At 64.3% G+C, this 24,870-nt stretch overlaps 2 protein-coding genes across 2 annotated transcripts in view; one reads left to right on the top strand and one right to left on the bottom strand.

Moving 5' to 3' along the window:
- The first annotated feature begins 6,837 nt into the window (after positions 1 to 6,837).
- On the top strand, positions 6,838 to 10,856 carry SCNN1D (sodium channel epithelial 1 subunit delta). The gene is given in 12 exon segments (XM_077764007.1): positions 6,838 to 7,205; positions 7,707 to 7,914; positions 8,027 to 8,217; positions 8,390 to 8,478; positions 8,555 to 8,718; positions 8,818 to 8,916; positions 9,127 to 9,222; positions 9,224 to 9,315; positions 9,402 to 9,459; positions 9,638 to 9,696; positions 9,812 to 9,887; positions 10,005 to 10,856. Coding segments are annotated over 12 exon segments (1,719 nt in total). The 3' UTR covers positions 10,224 to 10,856.
- A 1,005-nt stretch (positions 10,857 to 11,861) lies between these two features.
- Positions 11,862 to 24,870, bottom strand: part of ACAP3 (ArfGAP with coiled-coil, ankyrin repeat and PH domains 3) — a 13,317-nt gene continuing 308 nt past the window's right edge. The window contains 21 exon segments of the mRNA XM_077763941.1: positions 11,862 to 12,829; positions 12,932 to 13,041; positions 13,144 to 13,364; positions 13,449 to 13,547; positions 14,559 to 14,683; positions 14,685 to 14,786; positions 14,865 to 14,959; positions 15,076 to 15,145; positions 15,226 to 15,434; positions 15,739 to 15,850; positions 15,932 to 16,032; positions 16,280 to 16,331; positions 16,417 to 16,529; positions 17,597 to 17,671; positions 17,756 to 17,851; positions 17,981 to 18,025; positions 18,475 to 18,658; positions 19,308 to 19,366; positions 20,483 to 20,536; positions 20,746 to 20,865; positions 21,554 to 21,611. Coding sequence (XP_077620067.1) covers positions 12,595 to 12,829; positions 12,932 to 13,041; positions 13,144 to 13,364; positions 13,449 to 13,547; positions 14,559 to 14,683; positions 14,685 to 14,786; positions 14,865 to 14,959; positions 15,076 to 15,145; positions 15,226 to 15,434; positions 15,739 to 15,850; positions 15,932 to 16,032; positions 16,280 to 16,331; positions 16,417 to 16,529; positions 17,597 to 17,671; positions 17,756 to 17,851; positions 17,981 to 18,025; positions 18,475 to 18,658; positions 19,308 to 19,366; positions 20,483 to 20,536; positions 20,746 to 20,865; positions 21,554 to 21,611 — 2,335 coding nt within the window. The 3' untranslated portion in view covers positions 11,862 to 12,594.

The following is a 24,870-nucleotide window of genomic DNA, read 5'->3' as shown; positions in this document are numbered from 1 at the left end:
GGGCGCCCCGCCGTAACCGACCTCAGGTTCCGCGCACGGAAGCTCCAGGCAGGGGCCCCTCGCGCGGCGGATCGAGCGGCAACAAGCCTTGCGGCGGCCCCGTGCCCTCCGCGCGGGTCGGCTCCAGCGGGGCGGNCCCTCTCCCTGCACACTACCTCCCCATGAGCCCTGGCCGAGAGCGGGGCGCGCCAATCCCAGAAAGACCAGCTCCGTCAAAGGGTGTCCCTGGAGGTGCCCCCGTGAACTCCTCCTTGAATTAATTCACTGGGACCCCGACCCTCCCACCTGCCACCCTGCAAAGGATGGGACCAACCCCGGCGTGGGGCGCGCGTGTGCCCGCGTAACAGGGGAGAGCTGGACGCACCAGGGTCCCCCGGCCGCGTCAGTCCGAAGCTGCCCCGGGCCCCGAGAGTCGCGTCCTGAACGGCCTTGTCTGGCCACCGGTGAGGATGGGGATGGGAGCGCTGCCAGAAGCTGCACCAGGTGGGGTCGGCCATGGGCGCCTGTCCAGCCCCTGCCTATGGGGAGAGCTGGCCTCATAAAAATAGTTCCACTGTTTCCCCAACTGAATTTTCCACCCAGCCCATGAATAGGGTCATTATGCAACAGTGGACCCTGCACTGAGGCTTGCTTTCTGCTCCCACAGTCCCCTCCCTGGCCCTGGGGGAGGGGGAGGCAGAGCCTGGCCCCCTGAGTGTGCCTGAAGCCGGCAGGTGCGGATACTGTTCCCAGGGCCAGCATCAGAGGGTCCTGATTGCAGAGGCCTGGGGCTGGCCCTCCTCGAGAGGGCCGTGGGGGAAGGTTTGGAGGGACGTGAGGGTGGCACACAGGAGGTAGGAGAGCTGCTGTCTGAACGTGGGCTGGGCTGGGCGGCTGAGCGAGCCAGCATGCTCACTGCCTACTGCCCTCCCTGGAGAGAAAACCCAGGACAGGGCCAAGTGGGGGCCTGGGGTCTCCACTCCCGGGTTGTTTCGGGGGAAATCCTGCACATCGACTATGAAGCAGGTGGTAGTCATGAGCCTGGACAGATCCGGAGAGGCCGTTGCTGTGCCGGACTGCGTGGCTCTGTGGGACGGAGCGGGGGTTCCAAACCCTTCACCATGCCTTGGCATAGGCCACGAGTCAGTGAGGTGACTGATCACACAACCATTAACAGGGCCAGCTGCGGCCACTGGGAGAGAGCAGGCAGCCATGCTTACCCTTGACTCTGGCCCACCCAGGGCATCTCGGGCAGGATCTAGCCCCAGGCCCTGGGCAGAACCCAGAAGGAGTGCCCATCGTCCACCAGCCTGCTGCCAGGCGAGTTGCCCCGTGGGAATCCAGCCTGCCTCCACCTCCTGCCACATCAGCCAGTGCCGGCCTGGCCGCCCGGTGGGGAGGCTGGCCGTCTCCGGAGCTCAGCCTCTGCTGGTACACTCGGCATCGTGCCTTCACTCCTCTGCCTCCTCCAGGGGCGCTACCATCCCCATGCAGGGCAGGCCCAGCTCTTTTTAGCACGTGGAAAGTTGTGTAAGGGAGGCTACCCCAGGGGACCTGGGGCGGAAGCACAGGTGTGTCTGGCACACACCCACGCACAACTGCAGAGCACAGGCAATGGCTGTACAGGCCTGGGTCCTCGGGCAGGTGGAGGCCCTCTCCTGCCTCAGTTTGTCTCCGCGTGAAGTGGGGGAGCCAGCTTGTGTGGGAGCATCTTGATGGAAAAGCTCACCTCAGAACCCCCAGCGTCAGCCCCAACCTCCTGATCACCAAGCACCCTTGAGTCACACCTGAGGGCGAAGCTTCCTGAGACAGATGTGGCCAACAGGTCCTGCCAAGACCCTCGCCCACGCTGCCCAGGCCTCTGCCCTCAGAAGTCAGGCAGGAAGGGGCAGCTAGGCTGGCAGTGAATGACAACTGAGACCTTCCCAAACCCCAAAAACACCCTTCTGGAGAAGAGGCTGGAGCTAACCCTTCCCGCCAGACCTCCTTCCAACCACTGCCACTTCTGCCAATGGCCAAACTGCGGGAAGAGGACGGCCACGTTCTCTCCTGAGCATTTGTGTTGCAAGAGCTGCCAGAAAACCAAGAGGGTTAGAATCAAGAAAACATACCCCCCACACCAGTTGCCACTACCCCTGCCCCCGGGCAGGACCTGACGACCTCAGCTGCATCTGACCAGTAGGGACCACTGGGCCGGGGCTCAAGAGAGGGTACCAAAGAGCCAGCCTGAGGGTGATCAGGCAGGAAGTGTGTACACACCCCTTCCAGCGGGAGACACCTGGGCAGACCCTGAGCTCCACCCGCCCCCGACTGACCGGAGGCACCTCAGGGAGCCCCCTCTTTGCTGGCCAGAGCCCCTGCTTAACACTGTGGTCAGTGCTCGGGGCGTGGGGGGGTGAGGAGGCTCTGCATTTGCACCGAGAAGGTCCCTCACCCTCCTGGAAGCAGGTGGGCCAGCCCCCAGGCCAGGGCGGATGACCGCCCACCCCAGCCCGTGCCCACCGGGAACCCACACACATGCGGAGCCAGTGGGCTGTCACAGATTCCGGTCACACCTGAATCTCCTGGGGCCGCCTCTGAGCTGCCCCTGAGGGTAAGGCCACCCACAGGGGAATGAGCTGGGCCTGGAGGCTCCGTGAAAGACCAGCACCGACAGTGTCCAGGACAGCCCCAGCCTGGAAGGGGACACCTTGGCACCCCCAGGCCCAGCCTCAGTGGAGGCTGGCTCTCAAAGTCCCGATGGGGGGGTGTACCCAGGGTGGGGCCGCATCCTACTGTCCTTCTCCGGAGAGGGTGGAGTGGGTGGGGCCTCTGAGGCATCCACACGTTCCTTCAACACACAGCTGTAGAGGAGGTGACCACGTGAGCCCACGCTGTGCCAGGAGCTGGGGACTCCCCGCCCGGCCCCAGCCCGCAACCCTGCTCCTCCAGGGGCCAGTGAGGCTGGGGAGGCAGGAGAAGGGATGTGCCTGGAAGGGAGGAGGGGGCTGCCGGCCTGGCTGCTGCTGGACACCGTCTGCGTGTCCTCTGTGCCCTCCCAGAGGTGAGCTCCGGGGCGGCCTTCCCCCTCCCCACCCCTGCTGGGTGCTGACCCTTGGCCCTGGCCCTTCTCTTGCCCTCTCAGCGGCTCTCAGGGTGCTTCCCCAGGAGGGAAGGAAGGGTTGTGCCTTCCGCCTGGATGGGCTCTGACTCGAGCCCCTCAGGGCACCAGGCATCATCACAGGCAGGCCTCTGCCCTGGCCAGGGCTCCCGCTCCCACAGGAAGGCAGAGGCCCCTGCTCCCTACAAGCTGCTCTCGGCCGGCAGGGGCTCTGGCTGGACCTGAGCTCGGGCCTCCAGGCCCGTCCTTCCTGGCAGCTACTGCTTCAGCCTCCTGAGCTGGAAGCCACAGGTCACTCTTGTTCCAATTCCAGAGCACCTGGGACCTTCCCCCGCTGCTACGAGGCCTCCCCTAGGACAGCGTGTGCCCCACCCCTCGGTAACACAGCCCGCCCCGCAAAGGAAAATTGCTCCGTGGCAGAGGTCCCGACACACCCCAGGCCTGTGCTGTTTAGGGGCTCTGAAGCTTGGGGAAGGGGAGTCCACACCAGTGATATCAGCTGGTCCCACCTCTGAGCCCTGAGCAGGAAGAGGAAACAAAGGCCCATTTAGCACTTGAGGAAATGGGCTCAGAGAGGTTGAGTAATTTGGGCAAAGTCCCACAGCAGATGACAGAGCTGTGATTCGCACCCACACCTGGGTGAGTCCAGGGCCTGCTCTTCCCCAGGCATGATGGCATGACTTCCCTCTCCGGCATCACCGATGGCCATCTGCCTCCTTCCAAAGCCACAAGGCTGATGACCCTGCCCCTCCTCAGAGCCCAGGCCTCCCCAGCAGGGCCGATTGGAAGTGGGGCTCCCTCCCTCATCCCAGCCCAGGGCCCTCAGCACTGATTGGGGGCAGGGTGTCAGAAACCTGGAGCCTGCCCTGGGGAAGGGGCAGTGGGGCCTGGAACCTGGGATCAGGCTGAGGGTTTGGGCACTTGGGATGGTGAGGCCTCTGGGTCATCCCAGGGACATGTTAGACACCCCTCCCCCCACCGCAGCCAGAGGTGGTGGGTCACGCTGGGGGTGGGGTGTCCTGGTCTGTCCTGCCTCTGGTGCACCGTCCGGCCTGACACTCCCACAGTGAGGCCAAGGACTTCAACCCCTGAGACCGTGTGATTTGGCCCTGAGCGTGGTGTGTGTTGTTAGCATGTGGTGTGTGCCCTTAGTGTGAACGTAGCAAGACATGGGGTGTGTCATCTTCGTGGTCTTAGTGTGTGGTGTGGTGGCGGTGGCCGTATTGTCTGGTAGAAAGGGTGAACTGTGTGCCCCAGGGCACCAGGTGCTGTCTCCACACCCAGGCCCGGGTTCCCACAATTAGAGCCAGTCCCAGCAGCTGGGCGGCTGGCCCTAGACACCTGCGTCCTGGGAGTGGAGGCCCCTGCCCAGTGCCCCTTGGCCATAAACACCTGTAGTCAGTGCTCGCAGTGTGAGCCAGGCAGGCGGTGGAGGGCAGGCGTCCCTCCCAGGCCTGGCAGGAGGCAAGAAGGCAGAGGGGTGAGGGGCCAGGGCTCTCCAGGGTCTGCTGGGAGTCAGGTTCTGACCCAAGAGAGATCTGAGCCTCCGGAGCTGGGGGGGTGGGGGGGGAGGTCTGCTCAGGAGGAGGCTGGGCAGCCATCCAAGGGGGTCTCTTCTCCTTCCAGAAACCAGGAGCCCTTTACCCTAAGGCCTGGCTTCCAAGTCTCTGAGCAAGAAACACTCACCCAAGAGGAGGACCCCCATCCCTGCCCTGATGGCTTCCCCTTCCGGGTCCAGAGAGGGTGTGCCTGCCCCCGCCAGCCAGGCCCCTCCCCGCCTCAGCCCACACGCAGCCAGCCTGTTATAAATAGGAGGCTGCCTGGCCAGTGTCGGGCCACATCCCACTTTGTCTTGTCACCCACTACAGCCGTCATCTTCAGGCCACCCACCACAGGAGAATGGAGGTGCTTGCGCAGGGAGGCTCCAGCTTCAAGGTACCCAAGGGCACCTGATGTGCCCTCTCTGGGGCAGGGAGGGAAGGTCTTCTCTGGGGGTCTCTCTAACCTGAAGTGGAGGGCGCTGTGTCCCACGTGTCACCTCAAGTGCACACACGCACAAAGGGCAAGAGAAGAGGGTCATGCAGTTCCCACTGAAGACTTGGTGCACGTGACAGGAGTATGTGTATTTGCACACATGCGTGCATGTGCGAGCGTGTACGAAGGGGCCATCGCCCCTGCTCCTGCTGTGTCTCGCTCGAGGCTTCTCGGATCCCAAGTGCCCACATTCACCTCAGTGCATCAGGGGCCCTCTATCCCAGGTGTCTGGGCCCCGCCCCCATCTCAGGAAGCCCTGGGGGCTCTCAGTGGTCCCCCACACCCCCATCTTTGGGGCCTCCCCTTTTCTGCCCTGGTAGCCCCAGCTGGGGCAGGAGGGGGCTGGTTTGGGCTCCACGTCTGGGGGAGGGTAAACATGGTTAGTGGAGTCAGAAAGAACCTTCTGGAGCCCCTTTTGCCTTACCTATAACACACAGCTGAGGATTCTACCTCACCCGTGAAGGGCCCGTGTGATCACGGGGGGACACGCATGTAAGAGGAGCTCTTTGCATATGAGACTCCCCCATTAGTACTCTGTGCCGGTACCTGCCCCCGGCCAGGCACGCGGGAGGCCCACAAACCTGAAGCTGGGAAGGGAGGCCAACCGACCGGCACCTCGTACGGCCCGGAGAAGCCATACCTACAGCCTGCTCCAACACACAGGTTCCCGGAGCCCACGGGAGCAGCCTGTTTGGGTGTCCCGGGCCAGGCACATGCTGGCAGATGCTTCTCTGCTGCCCCTGGCTCAGTCTCCTCCCCAGGTGCCTCAGGAGGGGCCAGAGCTCAGGAGGCTAGACCCTGGGTCCAAGAAGGCCTAGTGATTCAGACTGAGATGCAGACAATGTGGAAAGTCCACCGGATGCCCAGGCAGTGACTCAACACGTGTTCAGGGCTCGCAGGCCCGGCCTCGTCAGGGTCTTATGTCCCTGTGTGCTGGAGGGACTGGGGGTCTGGGGGCCCTGGGTCTGTGCCTCTACTTCTCTGCACCCCTCAGGTCCCCACCACTGACCCCCTGGCCCCCTGCCCGCTTTCCTGGAGCCCAAGGTCCACAAACAGGGCTTCCGTGGGGACACAACTTGGCAGGTGATGCCTCACTGTGGCCACAGCACTGAACAATACTTGGCCCTGACCCTCAGCCCAGACGCGGCTGAGCAGCCTGCTTCTGTCAGTCCCAACCATACGGGGCCATACTGGCCACTAAGGGTTGGTAGAGGCCATTGAGGCCCAGAGTCTGGTCTTTCCAGGGCCCCCAGACCTTCCACATTGGCTCTGGGCCAAGGACGCAACCCAGACAAGCCCGTCACCTGGCCTGCCCCTCCCCCAGAGGCCCCTGCCCCACTTAGGGGACAGTAGCAGAGACCTACCCAGCCTCAAGCCAGCCTGCAAACAGTTCCAGGCAGGGTTTGGACACCACACCCTCCACTGTCCCCGTCCCCACCAGCAGGACCTAGCTCTGGCTACGACGAGGCGTGCCTAGGTAGGCCGCCTGGTGCCCGGCCCGGGGAGGGGGGCGGGGGTGCATGGCTGCGGGGCTGGTCCCAAGCCTCTGATAGGGCCTCTTTCAAGCATCAGCAGGTGGGCTGTGCCATGGGGGGCTGAGGGAAGTTCCCAGGGACAGAGAATGCAAGTCCTACCAGCCTGGGGTGAGGAGGCCTGAGTGGCACCAGGCCAGGCACCCGGCGGGGGCCACACTAAGGCTTGCTTCTTGGACACAGGCAGGAGCTATGGCCCAAGCATCTGGTGGCTCCCCAAAATCCCATGAGACCCAGCTGCCACTGCCACCTCAGCCCGAGGACGAGGAGGGGCAAGGGGAGAGGCTCGTAGAGCTGCACGCCTCCTTCCAGGAGCTCTTCACCTTCTTCTGCACCAATTCCACCATCCACGGCGCCATCCGCCTTGTCTGCTGCAGCCGGAACCGCCTCAAGACGGCATCCTGGGGGCTGCTGTTCCTGGGTGCCCTGGGTGCACTCTACTGGCAGTTTGGGGTCCTCTTTGAGCAGTACTGGCGCTACCCAGTCATCATGACAGTGTCCGTGCACTCGGAGCGAAAGCTCTTCCCGTCTGTCACTCTGTGTGACATGAGCCCACACAGGTGAGGGTTCCCGATGCCTCATCTCTGCAGCCTGTGGACGTCTCCCCAGGTGTGGTCACCAGCTCAGGCGCCCTGAGACTCGGGGAGGGCGGACAGTTACCAGACAAGGAGGAGCCAGTTGGAACTTGCAGTGGCCAGTGTCACCCAGGCACCCAGGTGCTGGGCAGCCAGAGCGAGGGTTCGGGCTGGGGGGACAGGAGAAGAGAGCAGGGTAACATTCCAGGTGGGGAGGCAGAGGGGGCAAAAACAGGGGAGTGGTGGCTGTGCCAGAAGATCGGTGGAGTCCACACGGCCACCAGGCCAGGCTGGGGGGCCTGATGTCACTCTGCAGCCCCAGCCTGAAGCTCAGGCTTCCCACGTATGGGGCAAGGCTGCTGTCCATTGATCTTCAGGAAGGTGCCGCTCTCCCCGTTGGTACCCCCTGACTGATGTGAGGGACTCTCAGGGGTGGCTCTGACTCAGCTTGCCCCTCTCCCTTGCCCTGACCACCCCACCCTATAGGCCGAGCTCAGTCCGCCACCATCTGCAGGCACTTGATCAGTTTGCCCAGGAGAACATCCATTCTCTCTACAAATTCAACTTCAGCGAGGACAGGGATGCCCCCCCTACTGATGACCGGGGCCCACAGCCTGCCTTCTACCTGGACCGCAGCGTCCGCCTGCAGAGGCTGAGCCTCCCGGGTGGCCAGAGCAGAGTGGGTTTCAGATTGGTGAGTGTCCCTAGGCCTGAAATTCGGTCCTGGCGAGCCATCACTCCGCAGGGCTCTGCGTTGGGTGTGGGCGGGCAGGGAGGCTGTGCTGTGCTGACCCCATGCCCCTCAGTGTAACAGCACAGGCGGAGACTGCTTCTACAGGGCCTTCTCGTCAGGTGTGACAGCCGCCCGAGAATGGTACCGTTTCCACTATGTGAGCATCTTGGCCCTGCTGCCCACCGCCCACGAGGACAGCCACCGGAGCCACGGCGGCCACTTTGTCTTCTCTTGCCAATTTGACGGCCAGGACTGCCAGGCCCAGTGAGTGGGGGCGGGGCGGGTGGGTGGCTGCTCCCCTTGCTCCACCCTCCAGACACGGGTGCCGCCACTGGGCTTCCTCCAGAGATGAGGCAGGTCATCGTCCCTCAGGCCACACGCAGTGGGGTCACGGGTCAAAGGTGTATGCTGGTCTGAGTGTGGCTCCTGGCTCCAGGCACTTCCAGACATTCCACCACCCCACCTATGGCAGCTGCTACACCTTCAACGGCGTCTGGGCTGCGCAGCGCCCGGGCATCACCCATGGTGAGTGCCAGCCGCAGGCTGAGTGGGGCAGGGGGGCATCGGGACCAGCCTGGCCTCACCCTGCTCCCTCCCCCAGGAATCAGCCTGGTCCTCAGGGCTGAGCAGCAGGACCGCCTCCCGCTGCTGTCCACGGAGGCTGGCATCAAAGTCATGATTCATGAGCGTGACCACCCACCTTTCCTGGAGCACCAGGGTTTCAGCATCCGGCCAGGGACCGAGACCACCATCGGCATCCGAGAGGTGGGTGGGCCTCGTCCCTCCCACTCCCCACTTGCCTGCCCAACTCTGGGGCCTCAAGGGCCTGGGACGGTGGGGCTGAAGCACTCTCCCTCCCCCCAGGACGAGGTGCACCGGCTGGGGAGCCCCTATAGTCACTGCACCCACAGTGTGGAGGGTGTGGGTGTGCCGCTGCTGTACAATGCCTCCTATACCCTGCAGGTGAGTCTGGCGCCATGGGGTGGGAGGAATGGAGCATCTCAGGGAGGGCACAGGGGATGCCAGGGGAGGGAGTCTGGGGCAGGGCTGGGGGAAGGGGGGAGGCGATGGGGAGGGCACCGGATGGGCAGGGGGGCCAGGCCCTCCTGCACACCGTGGGGGAGGGGTGGCTGCCTCTGGAACTTCAGCCCGTGTCCCCCGCTGTCCCCACAGGCCTGCCTGGTATCCTGCTTCCAGCAGCTGATGGTAGAGACCTGCTCCTGCGGCTACTACTTCTACCCTCTGCCGTCAGGNAGCCCCCCCGCCCGCCCCCCCATCTGCAGGCCACTGCTTCTACCGCCTCTACAGGGACCTGGGGACCCACCGGCTTCCCTGTGCCTCACGCTGCCCCAGGCCCTGCAGGTGAGTGGCAAGTGTGAAGGCTCGGGGCTGGGGGTCGCTGCCATAGCACCACATAGCAGGCGTGCTATGGGGATCCATCTCTCCAGGGAGTCTTCGTACAAGCTCTCTGCCGGGACCTCGAGGTGGCCTTCCTCCACGTCAGCTGTGAGTCCCCTTCAGGGGTGAGGGTGGGGTGAAGGGCTGACAAGCTGGCGGGCCTCACAAGTCCCAGAGAGTCCGCCCTGGGCCAGCCTGTGCCCCTGCAGCCCCCGCTCTGACACCCGCCCCGCAGCACCCTGAGGGCTGGGAGGAGCGGGGGCCACAAGGAGGCTTCTGTGTGCAGGACTGGATCCTGGCTGTGCTGGGCAAGCGGGGCCACAGGAACCCAAGCCAGAGCCTCAGGTGGGTGCACTCCTCCTCCTCCAGAGGTCACCTGCTCGCCCCCCACCCCCTGCCAACCTTGCCCTTCTGGGCCCCGAGGAGGAGCCCTGCCCCTCACACCTCTGCCTTGCCCCAGGAGCAACATGGCCAAGGTGAACATCTTCTACCAGGAGCTCAACTACCGTACCGTGGATGAGACACCTGTTTACTCGGTGAGCCAGCCAGGAACTAAGAGCCGTGGTGGGGGCAGGAGCAGAGCTGGCCAGACCCCGGGGGCCCGGCCACGGCACGGCCCTGCGCGCCTGCTCACAGCGCACTGACGCCCGCAGGTGCCGCAGCTGCTGTCAGCCATGGGCAGCCTCTGGAGCCTGTGGTTCGGCTCCTCTGTTCTCTCTGTCCTGGAGCTGCTGGAGCTGCTGCTTGATGCCATAGCCCTCACACTGCTGCTGGGCTGCCGCCGGCTCCGCAGAACTCAGGGGTGCCAGCCAGGGGCAGCCACAGTGGCGTCTCATGCCAAGCCGGAGGCCAACCAGTTGCCCACTGACTGAGGGAATGACATTAATCATCTGGGGGCCCCTGCTGGCCTCATCTCCCACAACGCTTCCGGGAGCTCTGGCTGAAGAGTCAGGCCAAGTGAGAGCCCCAGCCTCCTGACACCTGAACCAGCCTGACCTTGTTCTGACCCTAAGGGATATGGCAGCAGTGGGCTCTCCTGCTGGCCCAGACCAGCCCCACGGAGCCACCTCCAGCCAGCCAAGCCAAACCCAGGGCCCAGGAAGCAGAACACGGAGCTTGCAGGCTCACACCAGAGCGCCCAACCCATTGGGCCCTCTCGTCAACCCAGTGCCCTGTCCAGGGGTGGCCTCACTCAAGGAGGCCCAGGGCAGGGGGGAGGGAGTGTCCCCACCGCCCTGGATTCCCACGTCTAGTCTGTGCATTCCTGCAAGTGTGTGCGTGCAAGGGGGTGGGGGTGCCTCCACATGGGAGTGTGCCTGTGTTTGCTGTCAGTGTCATGGGAACAAACGTATGTGTGCTTCTGAGTGTGCCATCATATCTGTCTGTGCCTATGTGTAGGTACGTGCGGACACCAGACAGAACCTTCCTCCACTCAGGACAGGTGGAAGGAAGGGTAGGGCCAGGTCGAGGTAACCTTGGTGACCTTGGGCTGCTTTGTAATAAAATTTGTGATTCCAGCTGGTGGCCAGAGTGTATGCACCTCCTCAGTTCCCCTTCCTGAGTAAGCTGAACACCCCAGGCTGCACCGCCACGCCCCTCAGAGCCACAGACATGCTGTGGGTGCTGGGGGGCAGGAGGGCACTGTGTCCATGGCTAGCTTGCAGGGCCAGGCCTTGGCCAGGAGACAAGACCAGACCCAGATCACCCCCACCGCTTAGCATACACCCCCACTTCCTCCAGCGGCCACAGTCCAGGCCAGAGAAAGGCGGAGGGCCCAGGGAGTGGGGGCTGGGGGGTTCAGAAGTCAATTTCCATCAAAGAAGCCCTGGGTCTCCCAGCCGGTCCCCAACAGGCAGAGGCTGGTTCTGGCTTACTGTCTCCTCTTGGGACACTGGCGCTACCCCAATCAGGACCACCCCTTAGCGAAGGCAGGTGACCCGAAGACATCCCCTCCCCAGCTGAGACAGAGTGGAGTGAGGCAGGTGAGCCAATGACAGGCAGGGGTGCAAGCAGCAGTTTATTAACTGTGATCTGGAGCAGGGGGCGGGTCCTGCCAGCCCGAGGCCCTGATGCAGGTAGTAGGGTGGGAGGGAGGGGGGCAGAGCTCAAGCAGGGAGAAAGGAGGGAGTTAATTCTGCTCTTTAGGGGTCACGGCCAACAGGCAAGGGAGGGGGGGGGCTCAGTCAGCACCCACCTTGCCACCCATGGAGCCTCCCTGGACAGCTTTTGCATAGTGACTAGCCAACTGGCCTTGGCCTGACCGAGGATGTAAGTTGGGGAGAGGCCCAGCCACTGCCCCAGGGCTCCAGGAAAGGAGAATGCAGAGTGAACGCCTTGGTGGGCCCTGGGGAGTGAGCCGAGAGACCCCCGGGCCCATCCAAGGGCCCAGCTAGAGGAGCCAGGCAGGTGAGGGGCAGAACAGCGCTGCGGGAGCCCCACCCCCCAGTGGCAGGCAGAGCCGGGCCTGTCCAGGTGGCCGTCAAGAGTCCACAGAGAAAAGACACAAGACAAAGTGAGAAAGAGATCGTTGTAGAAAATCCGCTCAGTCTGTGACAAAGAATGTCGGATGCAGGAGTGGAAAGTGCCAAAGTCCTTTATGCACCGACTCTGGGCCAAGTGCACCTGGAGAGGCAGGGACGGGTCTCGGGCTGCCCAGCACTGGGGCCTGCGTGGCCAGCCGCGTGGCCTTGGGACGCCTGCGTCCCGCCAGGGCTGAGGCCCCAGGCCACAGCCCACCCCCAGCACCCGAGAAGCCCAGCCTGGATGCCGGTCACTAAGTGAGGTACACGGTTTGATTCCCTGGATGGGCTGCCCCTCCTGCCCTTGAAAGGTGCTGGCGGCCAGCCACCAGCTCCAGGGCCCAGCAGAGGGGCTCTGGGGGTGTGTCGGAGGGACCCAACTAGCAGGTCAGTGTTCCACGGCAGTAAAGGTCGGGGCACGAGGTGACACGGCCCCGGAGGTGGGGGGCGTCTGTGGGGCACAGGTGGCATGGAGCCTCGAGAGTGGTTTGTGACATGAGCAACCCAGGCTCCCAAGGAAGGGGTCACCTGAAGACATAGCGTCCCCAGGTGTGGCGAGGGGCATCAGAAGATGCAGCGCCTCCCAAGGGGAAATGTGGGGCTTCCTAAGACTCAGTGCTGGGGTCCCTCTCTCAGCCCCCGGAGCGGCCGGGGCAGCTCTGAGGAGGCCGAGCAGGCAGCCGGGGCTCCAGGAAGTGGGGGGCGTCCCAGGCGGGGCGGGGCCCTAGCTCTCCTCCAGGTGGAGGCTGATGAACTCCTGGATGCACCTGCGGTACTGGAGCTCCGTGGGGCTGCTGCCCGCCAGGGGGCCCGGCTGGCCGGGGGGCGCCTCGGCCTCACGCATCTCCTCGGCNACGATGTCTGCGTTTGCCTCTTGGATGGCGATGCTCAGCGGGTCCTGCTGCTCGTGGTCCAAGGCGTGCTGGTCAGCCCCCCGCTTCAAGAACAGGCAGACCTGACTGAAGGGTGGAGGGATGACTCGAGTCGGGCCGGCCAGGGGCAGGAGGAGGTGACCCCAGCCCCCTCCCACCCTGGCCAGGCAGGGAGGCGTGGAGACTCACCCTGTGCGTCCCAGGAGGGTGGCGTGGTGCAGGGGCGCCCGGCCCCGGCTGTCTCTTTGGTTCACGTCTGCTCCGTTTTGCAGAAGGAATTCACAGACAATCAGGGAGCCCTGGGGCGTGCAGTTCAGGTTAAGCTGAGGACGCGGCCCCTCGCTGACCCCTTGTGTGGGCTCTGAAGATGCACCCCCCGCCCCGCCCCCGCGCCCGCTCACCCCCAGCACAGCCTGCACCAGTGGCGTCTTGCCCTCGTCCTCTGCGTCGGCCCAGTTGACCTCTGCCCCGTGCGCCAGCGCCATGGCCAGCGCTCGCAGGTCTCGGGCCCGAGCCGCCCGGTGGGCCAGCAGACCAGGGTGCAGCTCGCGCACGTCTGCCACGCCCCAGGCCTCTGCCTCTCCGTCAGCCTCGCCGCTGGACTCTTCAGACTCTGCACCCTCTATGGGGACGGGGGCTGTGGTCAGGGGCTGAGACCAGGCCTGGGGTGGGGTTGGGGAGGGCTGGGGAGGGGAGGGGCGCCCACCCTCCTCAGTGACGCTGTCCACCACAGAGCCTGCACCGAAGGCCAGAACGTCAGAGCTGCCATCAGAGCTGCCCCCTAAGCCGCTGTCACTGCTCAGACCTGTGGGGGCCGGGGACAGAAGGGCTCCTTAGAGCTCTGGAACCCCCACCCACCCTCCAGGGACAGGATGTGCCCCCACTGGGGGGGGGGGAGCCCGCTTAGGATGGGGGAAAGGGGAGAAAACCAAGGGACGGCTCAAAGGAGCCAAAGGAACACATCAGAGAGCACAGCCACACACACCCCCGCCCCCGCCGCAGGTCAGCCCTGGCAGGATGGATGGGCAAAGCATGACCATGCACAGTGGGTGCTCAGCCCTGTCTGTGGCGACTNACTGAGTGAAATCTCAGCTGGCTTCCCCAAGGGCAGCCCCAGCTTAGGAATGGTGAGGCAGCGCCCTCTGCTGCCTGAGGGCACCCCCTTGCCACCCCCAGCAGCCCTGTCTGTTCTTGGCCTGGGTCCATGCCTTCTGCCTACACTGCCCAGAAAGGCTTTACGTGCGCCCCAGACCACTGGGTGCTGGCAAATCGTTAACAGGAAGCCCCTGGTGGGAAACCCTGCTGGTAGCGTGTGGCCCCCCAGCTCCAAGAGGGGCTGGAAAGGATGCACCGTTGTCTCTCACAGGCTGGCTCCAGCACACGGCTGCCAAGGCCCCCAGCCTGAGTGTGTACACACACACACGGGACCCTCAGTACACGTGAGCACACACCACACACAGACCTATATGCCTGTGCGCACATCCAGCCACACACCCACTTATACTCCAGTGTGTAGACCACACACACGTACATACACATCACTCTTGAGGATCAGGGCCTTGGTCTACAAGTCAGTGGCCGAGTAACCCCAGACCCTTGAGATGCTATCTCAGCCTTATCCTTGCTCGACCCCCAAATTCTCCCCAGCCCTAGCCCAGTCCTTCCTGCAAGAAACGCCTGTCCCTCCAGTCTCCAAGCACGTGCCTATGGCTCCACATTCACCCACCTCACAGACGAGCACACCTGTCCCTGCTCTGTGGGCCTCACTGAGCCCAGGGGAGTCGACGACAGGGGCCAGGGCCCTCCCAGCACTTACTCCGTGGACCGGCTGCAGCAGCCCCAGCATCGAAATAGGAGAAGAGGGAGTCCAGCTCATCCGGGCAGAAAAGAGAGTCCCTCCGGAACTTGCGCTCCACAGCACCTGCTGGGGGGGGGGNGCGGCGCCCGCCAGGCCCGGGGCGCCTCCCGGGCTGGTGCCAACGGCGGCTTCCGCAGGAACTTCTTTTCCACATACTTGTCCTTGATCCAGGCCTCCTTGTCCTGCCTGCACCAGGGACGGGCATGAGGCTGCACCTCACGGGTGGGGGCTGTCCTGGCCCCGTCCAGGCTGCCCCCCCCTTACCTCGGGCTGCTGGCTGTGGGCTTCCTGCCACCTGGCCCCTCACACTGAGCCTCATAGATCTGGTTCACGGTGCTGTTTCCAAGCTCACACATCAGCTAGTGGAAGAAGGGGTACGCAGGCATCAGCCCCAGCTCATCCCCCCCCCCCTGCAGACCTGGCTCCTGCCGCAGCCGCCACCCCTGCCAGCGGCCCGAGACGGCTCCCTACACACCTTCAGCAGCTCTGGCTCCCAGGAGTCCAGAGTCAGGGACCGCACCTTGGAGCAGTGGACACCCAGGCTCCTGGCCGGTGAGGAGGCAGGGGTGAGTCAGGGCATGGCTCTACCCCAGCACCTCAGCCCCAGGCCACCCAGTGGACGCACCTGTGGATGCCTGAGCACTCAATGCAGAGCAGCACCCCCAGGTTGATGCTGGCCCAGCGGGGATCTGGCTGGCCACAGTCGCCACACTGGCTGTTGCCAGCCACATTCTGTACACGCTGCAGCACACTCTCACCCTTGACACTGCGCTCCCGCGAGTCCGTAGCAGAGTCAATGCTGCTTGTGGATGGAGACGCCGTGCGGTCCAGCCTCTGGGGATGGTGCGAGGGAGGGGCCACTCAGCCCTCAAGAGCTCCAGCCTCGATCACCCCCCGTGGGCCCCCTCTCCCTCCCCACCCAGAGGTGCCAACACAGTCTAGGACACCTGAAGCGTAAGCCTGTGTGCCTACGTGTGCGTGCATACTCACACGCACATACACACACCGTGCACACCGACACGTGCACCAGCATGTGCTCACACCGTACACACACGCTTGCACGCGGCCTGCAGGGGCTGTCTCCCCGCAGCACACAGGCGCGTGTGCACGCACGTGGAAGGTCCCGAGGGGGCCGCACCTCACTGTAGCAGCTGTCCGGGCTCTCGCGGTAGGCAGAGGCAATGCTGGCCTGCACAGCCTGAACCCAGGCCTGCCGCAGCTTCTCTGAGTCAGCCTGCAGCATGCAGCTCCTGGGGGGAGGGGACCGTCAGGCCCGGCAGGCAGGGAACCCCCTCCCCCACCCCGCCCCGCCCCGGGTTGGGCCTCCTCACTTGGTGGGTGACACGACCTCAAAACAGAACCTCCTTTCGATGTCCTCACACGGCTTCACGGAGCACAGACGGAGGTCATCCACCACCACAGTGAGCACGTCCTGTGGGCGGCACCACCGTGGCCCGGGCGCTCAGCACCCAGCCCTGGCCCTGCACTGACTACCCATTTATTGCTCCACTTTAGAGACACAGACCATCTGAGATCCAGGTGGTTTCTGCCCTCTGACCATTCAGGCTCAGTGTGCTCAACCCTGTGCGACCCCCACTGCCCAGCCCACCCCAGGGCCCGGGGAGGGGGGGGTTGCTCCCGGCTGTCACTGACCCAGCCCCAGCAGCCCCGAAGCGCACCTTGAGCTTCTTCTGGTAGACCAGCTGGCTGTTCTGGATGGAGAACCAGCGCCTGGGCGGGTGGACGGGCCAGGAGGGGGTCAGGCAGGGCCAACCCCATGTCTGACCCACAGACCCCTGAGCAGGCCCCCCCTCACCGGTTCCACGTCTTGAAGGCATTACTGGCCCTCTTGAAGAGGTAGCCCTCCATCACCACACCGCTGGGCGCATCCACATCAAACTCCACTTTGGGCTCATCGTAGGAGAAGTCCTGGGGGTGGTTGGAGCCCAGCCCCCAGTGAATGCCCGGCCCTGGCTGTCGAGGACGCTGCCACCCTGCCAGGCCCCCCCAGAGCCAGCGCTGAGGTGGGGCATTGCTCTGACCCCAGCAGGGACCTTCGCCCTGAAACCCCACTGAGGGCAGACGCCTCACATTACAGCTGAGGGCCCCAGCCCACGCCCCCAGCCTCGTAGGGCCAGCAGGCTCTGGGATCAGGAAGGAAGCGGCCTGCCTCCATCCTGAGTCCCCCATTCACACCGCCAGCTGGGCCCGCTCCAGCCAGCCTGACAGAGCTCCATTCACAGAGACTGCAGAGACACTGGGCGTTGTCCTGTGTGTCCGGCGGCAGGAGAGGAGGCCCGGCCACCTGCTCCCCTGGCTGAGCGGGGGCAGAAACGGACAGCTGCTGCCCTTCCCGCGGGGGATGCGGTCCAGCTCAGCCCAAGTCCCGCTGGTGCCAGCCGCCACAGCGCGCTCTCGCTCGCAGCAAAGTGAGGTGTCCTTGGTGCTGAAGCTCTGCGGGGGCGGGGGGAGGGCAGAGGCCCCGCCCAGCCTGCTCAACTGCTCCCCCCTCTCCCCCCCACCCCTCCCTCCCCCAGGGCACCCGCCCACTCACCTGCAGCAGCGTCTGAGGGGCCGGGAGGGAGCAGGAGGGGGTGTGAGGAGGGAGAGAGAGCAGCGAGTGGGCTCCCAGTCGGGCTACCTGCAGCCCACCTCCGCCCCCGGGCCGTCTGGGCAGGAGCCAGCTACTGAGGCCTCAGTGACGGCCACTGGCCTCGAAGGAAGGAAACCCAGGGTCCCAGCTCTAGCTCCAGCCCCAGCATCTGTGAGCCGAGTGGGCTGGCTTCCCTGCCCACCAGGGCTGGCCTGCAAGTGACCCCTAAGTAACCGATGCCCCTCCCACTCTGCCATGATGAGGCTCCTAAGAATGGAGACCTCTCCTTCCGAGCGCAGCTTGGTAAGCGAAGCAGTGTGGGCAGGCCTGGAGAGGGGGTAAGGGGTACTGGCTTCTTGGGGCCCCCCTTCCATGCGGGAGGCCAGGGGGTCCAGGGCCTCACCCGCTGCTGGATGGCAGCGTGCTTTCGCTCCATCTCACGCTTTTCCACTGCCGAGTCGATCACCAGCTGGTCTAGCTGTGGGGGAGGGGCATCAGGGAGGGAAGTGACCACTCTTCCTGGGACCTGGGTCTTGGGCCCCAGCCCACCCCGCAGGCTCACCTCGGCTGCCAGCTTCTTCATGTAGGGGTCCAGCTGGTGCAGCAGGCTATAGCCCTGCTGGAAGAAGCTGTGCTGGGCGTGCATGAAGGACAGCATCTGCGGGCGGGCGCACAGCTGAGACCAGGCCTCCAGGGGCCCAGCAGGTGCACTCACATCAGGCGCACCTCACAGCCCTGTACTCAGGGCCAATGCCTCCCTCCCCACCCGCACCAACCAGTCACTCACAGAATCCAAGATCTCAAACTTCTTCTTGGCCTGGAGTACGTTGATCTGCCAGGGGAGGGGTAAAGGGTGTCAGCCCATGGATGCTCCCTTACCACAGAGTCCTCTCAGGCTTGCTTGTGGTTCCCTGAGAGCCCCGGCCCATCTTCAGTTCCCTGCACTTGTGCCAGCTTCACCCTCCCACGGTCATGGAGGCCTTCCCCACGTCAGGACTGTGGGCTCCTCCCATGGGCAAAGCCAAAAATTCTCAGACCTGCTCCCAGGCCCACCAAGACCCCCTTAGCAAGATCTTCAAGGCCTCAGCCCCACCCCTGTGGCCTGAAGCTTCAGGTTTGTCCCCTGAACACCCTTGCCTGGGCACCCCGCCACCCTGTCCCTTCCCAAGATCTGGCAGCTCGGGTTTTCTGAGAGCCAGATCTGTCTGTGTGTCCGTAGGAACACAGGAGCAGCTTCCCACCCCACTCCAGGCCCCAACCGCTCTGTGCCCAGCAGCTGACCTGGAGCACATAGTCTAGTGCCAGGTGACGGAAGCACTTCCGGGTGAGGGTCAAGGCACCTGTGGCTTCCTCCACCTCGTGGGGCCGGTGCCGTGGAGCCTGGGCATTCCTCACGAGGGACAGCTCCATGTCCTCCCGAACTTTGTCAAACTGTTTCTTGGTCTCCTTGAATTTCCGCACGTCCCTGGGGGCCACCAGGTGTCAGGCCGGGGTCTTAGAAGGGGTGCATATAAGGTCTCCCACATCCATGAAATGCCCTCCCTCTACCTGTGCCTACTCTGTGCCCCTGGCCAGGGCCTCCCTTCCCCACCCACCTGTCTCTGCACGCCCACCCCCAGCTGCGGTGCTCTTCCTCCTCCTCTTCTACCCCCTCCTCCTCCTCCTCTCCCAGCAGGGCCCCTCCGGGATCCAGGGCCTCCCCCTCCCCTCACCACCTCACCCCCAGGACCATTCCAGCCTAGGGCGACCCCCTGTCTCACCCTGAACCCCAGACTCAAACTCAGATTCAACTCTACATCTTCACCCAGGGGTGCCACAGGCACCCCAAGTACACACGAAGGCACAGAGCTCAGGCCTCAACGCTGCCCCCATCCCTCCCACCACCCTAATTCCTTCTACAGCCCATGCTCATCCTTGACTGAGGTCCTCCTGGCTACGCTGTGTGCTCCCTGCCCTCCAGGCACTGTCTCCTTGACCCCAGGCCTGTCCTACTCGGAGCCTTCGCTCCTGCTGAGCCCCCCACCCACAGTCTTAACGGCAGCCCCGGGACCCCCCAGTCAGGCGTAGCTGTGTCTGCTCGCTGCGCCATCACAGGGCCACCACCAGCCACTCACTCTTTGACGAAGTTGTGGAGTTGCTGGCGCACAGACCTCTGGGCCTGGTCAAACAGGATCTGTGGTCCAAGGTGAGGGGCGGTGGGTTAGGGCTCCAGCGGCCGAGCCCCCGTCACTGCAGGTAAGGACCAGGGAAAGCCCCACCCAGCCCTTCTTCGGCCCCAGCTGGTTGCCCCCAGGAGCCAGTCTCTTAGGGTCCAGGGTACGGGGTGTGGCCCCAGGCCTGGGTTGCTGGCCAGAGGCTATAGCTGTGCCCACATGCCCATCTCCCCCAACAGGCTGTCAGCCCGACTAGAGGCTAGAGCTGTCCCAGACAGCACCCCCCACAGCACCACCCCCTGCCAACTCAGGGCAGGCACACACAGGCCACTGAGTGATACCCACTGCCTACCGGCCCTGGGAGGCCAGCTCAAGGATGGCCAGGCCTACAGTAGAAGGAATAGGGTCAGGGGCCAGAGCTTCCAAGGGATTTGACCTAGGCAACAGGTCAGGGGTCCCTACAGCACTGACCAGACCCAGAATCAGATCCCTCCCAACGTGGGAGGAGGGCTGGGCCCTAACCGGGAACAGACAGACAAACAGACAGTGCAGAATGAGCTATCCTGAGCTGGTTTATTTCTAAACTTCCCCTGCGGGGGTGGGGCTCCTTGTTTAGTCTGGGGATCTGGTTCCCAAGCCAGAGTCCGACCACCCACATGTGCCCTGGGCCCTATTCTGTGTGTCCTGTGCTGGGGGCCCTGGGGGCTTGAGGTCACCCAGACCCAGCCTGGGTAGCAATGAGGCTGGCAGTCAACCAGGGGTCGTGGGGTCAGCTGCCTGGCCAGTGACCCCTACTCAACTGGGGGAGCCTAATCAGCTACCCGGAGACCCCACTGCCCGCAGTCCTGGGCTATATTGCTACCTCCTCCCACCCCCAGGATCCAGATACCTCCCCACTGCCTGGCCCTCACCTGGGACACTCAGCCATGTCCCCCCACCCCCACAGACTGGAGGAATAGGAACGTGGCTTCCCAGCAGCCCGCCAGCTCAGCTCCCTCTGAGCCAGCTGAGAGCTGTTCCAGGCTGGGCGGGGCCTGTGGGGAGCTGGGGGCGGGGGGAGCCGCCTGGGATGGAAAGCCAGAGGGATGTGCCCGTGGACAGGCTCCCGTACGTCACCCCCTGTGGCTATGGCTTACCATGTGGTAGTTGACCATCTCTTGCAGACTATCTCCGAACCTCTGCAGACATTCCTGGGGGAGGCAGGGAGGGGAGACCCCTTGCTCAGATGAGACGGCTGTGCTCCCGGGGTGGCTGGCACCTCCTTGCCCACAGGTATGCAAGCCGCCCGCGCCTGTGGCCCAGCACAGATGCCCACCTGCTCCCAAGGCCTGGGGACCGCCAAGGGGCCACCTGCCTGTTCCACCCCTGTCTAGAGGTCAGAGATCAGCTGCCCCCTCACCGAGATGACGGTGTCACCCTGGCACTGCTGGGACAGGTCTCGAACACCACTCACGAAGAGCCTGTTGGTCGTGACGTAGGCCTTGCCAGCCTCGATCATGCCACTGCACAGCTTCACCAGCTGTGGATGACGGAAGGAGCCACATTCTCGTAGCCTGCATGTGGCGGCCCTCGCCTCCTCCAAGAGACCAGGCCACAGAGGCGGGAGCTGCCCAGGGCCCATCAGTGCCCAAGACACAGCCATCCCTGGGAAGCCAGCCCTCCCTGTGACCCACCTGGAGCCAGGAGGGCAGCGAGGTGCCAGGGGGGTCTTGGCTCCAGAGCAGAAAGCTGGACCAGAACAGCGAAGCCCAGAGGGGGGAACCCAGGGCCCGGGCGGGTGCGTGGTCCTAGCCAAGGGCTGGCAGGAGCCGCTAGTGAGGGTGCTCGGGGATGCTGCCCCTCCTTCCTCCCTCTTCTCCTCCCCTGTCCCTGCCTTTGCACCCCCAACCCAGTCACTCAGTAGCACCTTCCCCACCCCCATCCCTAGTAGCAATCCCCACTCCCTCGGCCGAAAGATGGCAGAGGGGACTCACCAAGGCCCACCCCCACTTGACGGGAGACACGTGTGTGAGGCATGTGCACCCTGGGACAGGCAGGTAGGTAGGGTAGAGCCGGGGAGAACAAGGGACAAATCCAGAGGGAGATGGCAAACCCTGCTCGCACACACATATTCACACACACACGTCCACGAGCCTGTGTCAGGGCCAGGCGTGGGGGCAGAGCGAACAGCCCAGGACCCTCCATTCACCCCCAGCCCTGGCCTTCACCTTATCTAGTTTTGCCTCGATCTCCACCACATCCGTTTCCACCTCGTCAATAGTGGCCCTGCAACAGGAACACAGGCGGCTGCAGACCCACCTGCCGCAAGCGGCGGCGCCGGGGGGTCACGCGTGGGCTTCGCCTCCCAGTGCACCTCTCTCCGAGGGCCTGCAGTGCGCAGGGGCCACTCAGCTCGGCCCACCTGCTGTCCTGCGCTCCTCAGACATGGAGGAAATGGAGGCTGGGAAAGGTGCAGGACCGGGACCCAGGTCCAGCTGACTCCGGAGCTACCCAGCACCCACCACCACCCCAGGCAGAGAGGGGCCCAGTCAGCTACCATGGCAGCCGGCTGCTGTTGCCCGAGGGAGAGAAGGTCAGACCAGCCTCTGAGGATAGAGGAAGGGGCTGCACCTTGCTGGCCACCCTCCTGGGCCCGGCCGCTGCACGTCTCCAGGGCTTCATCAACCCCAGACTCCAGCCAGGGCCGGTGGACCCGGGGCCGACCAGTCCCAGGGCCCATACGCACGGGCCAGCTGCTCTCTCTGCTCGGACAGCATTATGAGGCCCCAGGCTAACTGCTGGACAGGTGCCCCCTGACTCCTCCAGCCTCAGAACACCAGACACCACAGTCAGCTCAGACAGTGGCGGGTCAGGCCTCAGAGGAGACCACTGCCACCAGGACAGCCTTACAATAGGGCTGCCTCGGGGAGGGAAGAGTTAACGTGTGACATCACCAAAGAAGCCACNCAGGCCCATCTGGCCTCCTGGGGACCAGAGGCGACAGGCAGAGCTCCGGGGACAGGTCTCAGACGGGGGTCAGGCAGAGCAAAGGCCATCCAGGTCTAGTGGCCCCTTGCTGCCCTCATGGCCACAGGGCGGCACCGCGTTCCAGGGCTTCCCAGTCCCTCACATGCCCACAATTTGGAGCTGTGGGGAGGGTGCCAGGCAGCCCCAGCCAGGGACTTGGAAAGTTCCCGACCGCACTCCCTGGCAGGACCCAGGCTCCTCTCTGAGCAGCCCCCAGCCCTTCCAGGGGGGCTAAGGGAGAGTTCCAGAGAAGGGACAGGCCACCCACCAGGAGCGGACGCTCCCGGAGCCCTGGCGGCCCCCAGCTGTCCTGAGTGGCTGCACAGAGAGCTGCTGCCCTTGGGCAAGGTGGAGGGGGTCCCCCACAAGGGTGGGGCTACACGGGACGCTGATGAATGTGCTCATGGGAGCAAAGCGGGTGCTCAGCAGAGAGCAAAGAGCCACCACCCTGTCCTGGGAGCCCTGTGCCTCTCAGCTCTCCCAGCCCCGGCCCCCAAGGAACGGAGGCCTCCTTTCCTGCCCTCCCTCCAGGATTTCTTCAGCAGCTTGTATGACAAGGAGGGTGAGGCAGGCTCTCCCACCAAAGCCATGACTCAGCGCCCGAAGCCCCACCCAGGGGAGGGGGCACTAAGAACTAGGGGGCTGCGCCTCCAGGCCTGTCTGGAAGAGTCTGGACTCTCCCGCGTGCATCCCAAGGCTGCAGGGCTCTCCCCAGGCCGAGAGCATGTAGGCAGGGTCCCTCTTCCCAGGTCTGAGGCCACAGCCTCCCACCCAGCCCCCTCTGGCTCGTGCCAGGCCTGCCACCAGGAAGTCCTGAGGAGGAGGAGCCAGTGGGACCCCCGAGAGAACCTCAAACGCTTGTTAAATCACAGCCCAACTCCAAAACCAACACAGTGCGGCCTCTGTGACCCACGGTTCAGATGCACCTCTGCAGCCCCCGTCCCAGGCCCAGCTGGGCACTTTCCAGGGGCAGCCCCTCCCTGCCAGAGGAAGCATGGCAAAGCCCTGGCAGCCACTGCAGCCACTGTGAGCACAGTGGTGGCAGACCGGGCTAGCGGGAGGGGCGGTCAGAAGGTGAATGGGACGCCAGTGCCCCCCATCTGACCAGGCAAGGTGGGCCTGGACCCCTCCACTCAGGGGGAGAAGAACCACGAGGTTTCTGAGCAGGTCGTGAGGGTGAGGCTAGGGGGCGTCAGCCAGGACCAAGGCCCTGGCTAGTCTCCCCCGATGGCCTGGGTCCTGGAGGACAGTGGGCACTGGCGGGGGCCCACAATTGTGGGTGCCTGAGTTGTTCACACACCCTCCCTCAACCAGTCAGCATCAGAAGATGGGAGAATGCAGAGGATCACCCCCAGCCCCTCTACCCTGGGGCCCCTTCCCAGACCAACCCCTGACGCCTCATCCGTAGCCTCCCAAGCCTTTGCTGCTGACTCCCTGTGTGGTGGTTGTGCAAGGGACCCAGGGGTAAGAGCACCGGCGCTGATGCTCACCAGCGCATCCACACACAGGTCCTCTTGCTGGCACACCCAAGACCCAGCAGGCACACACACGCATGACCGAGCACACATGTGCAATCAAACGTGCGTGCAAGCGGTGACACAGTGTACACACGCACAAATTTTATACTTGTGAACACAATATACACGGATGTACAGATACTGGCACCGAGTGTCAGAATACACATGTGTTTAGTGTCGGAACTCACATGTGCATGATAAACACACAGTACGGGAACATATCCCTGCATATATCCACACAGAGGTTACAAAATGACACGTGCACACTCACGCACGCGCACACACACGCACCCATCCCTAGTCTACACGCACGCATCAAGCATGCCAGCCCAGGGGTGCGGCTCACCCACACGTTCACGTCCCGAGTTAGGCACCTCAAGGGAGGGCCCAGAGAAGAGCTCACACATATGCACAGCAACACAAGCATATGCACCTGCCACACAGAAGGTGCTTCGTGGTGCACGTGGGTGAGCCTGCCTGCACTCCCAGGAAGGACTAAATGGACAAGCCCAGGGCTGGGCACAGGGCGAGACCCCCACCCGAAAGTCCCACCCAGTCTGCTCAGCCTGGCACCCACACCTCCAGGCTCCTGGGTCAGCCCTGCCAAGCCGCCAGCCCCCGGCTGAAGCGTGGCTCCCGCTGCCTGACCCCATGCACTGCTCTGGGCACGCGGACCGAGCACGTTCCAGGGACAGACGCTCCTGGCAGCCAGGCAACGCGGGCCAGAGAAGAACCGCAGGCCCAGCAGGGCCCAGCCCCGCGCAGGTCGCCAGCTCGGGGGCGCAGCACAAGGCGGGGTGGACGCCCCCACGGAAAGGTGGCCGTACCGGCGGCCCCCCGCCCCCAGGCGCGCACCCTCCGCGCGAGGTGACCAGCACCAGGGGCATCTTTTGTTCAAGGCCTTGGGGCCCCGGGCTGCGGGCTTTGTCCGAGGCGGGGTCCTCCAGCCCCCGCCCCCCACACACACCCCGGCTCCCGCGCCCCGCACAAAGGCGGCAACG

Source organism: Crocuta crocuta, unplaced genomic scaffold, assembly GCF_008692635.1.
Source record: "Crocuta crocuta isolate KB4526 unplaced genomic scaffold, BGI_CrCroc_1.0 scaffold13, whole genome shotgun sequence".
Taxonomy (NCBI): domain Eukaryota; kingdom Metazoa; phylum Chordata; class Mammalia; order Carnivora; family Hyaenidae; genus Crocuta; species Crocuta crocuta.
This window is presented reverse-complemented; position numbering and strand designations above follow the sequence as displayed.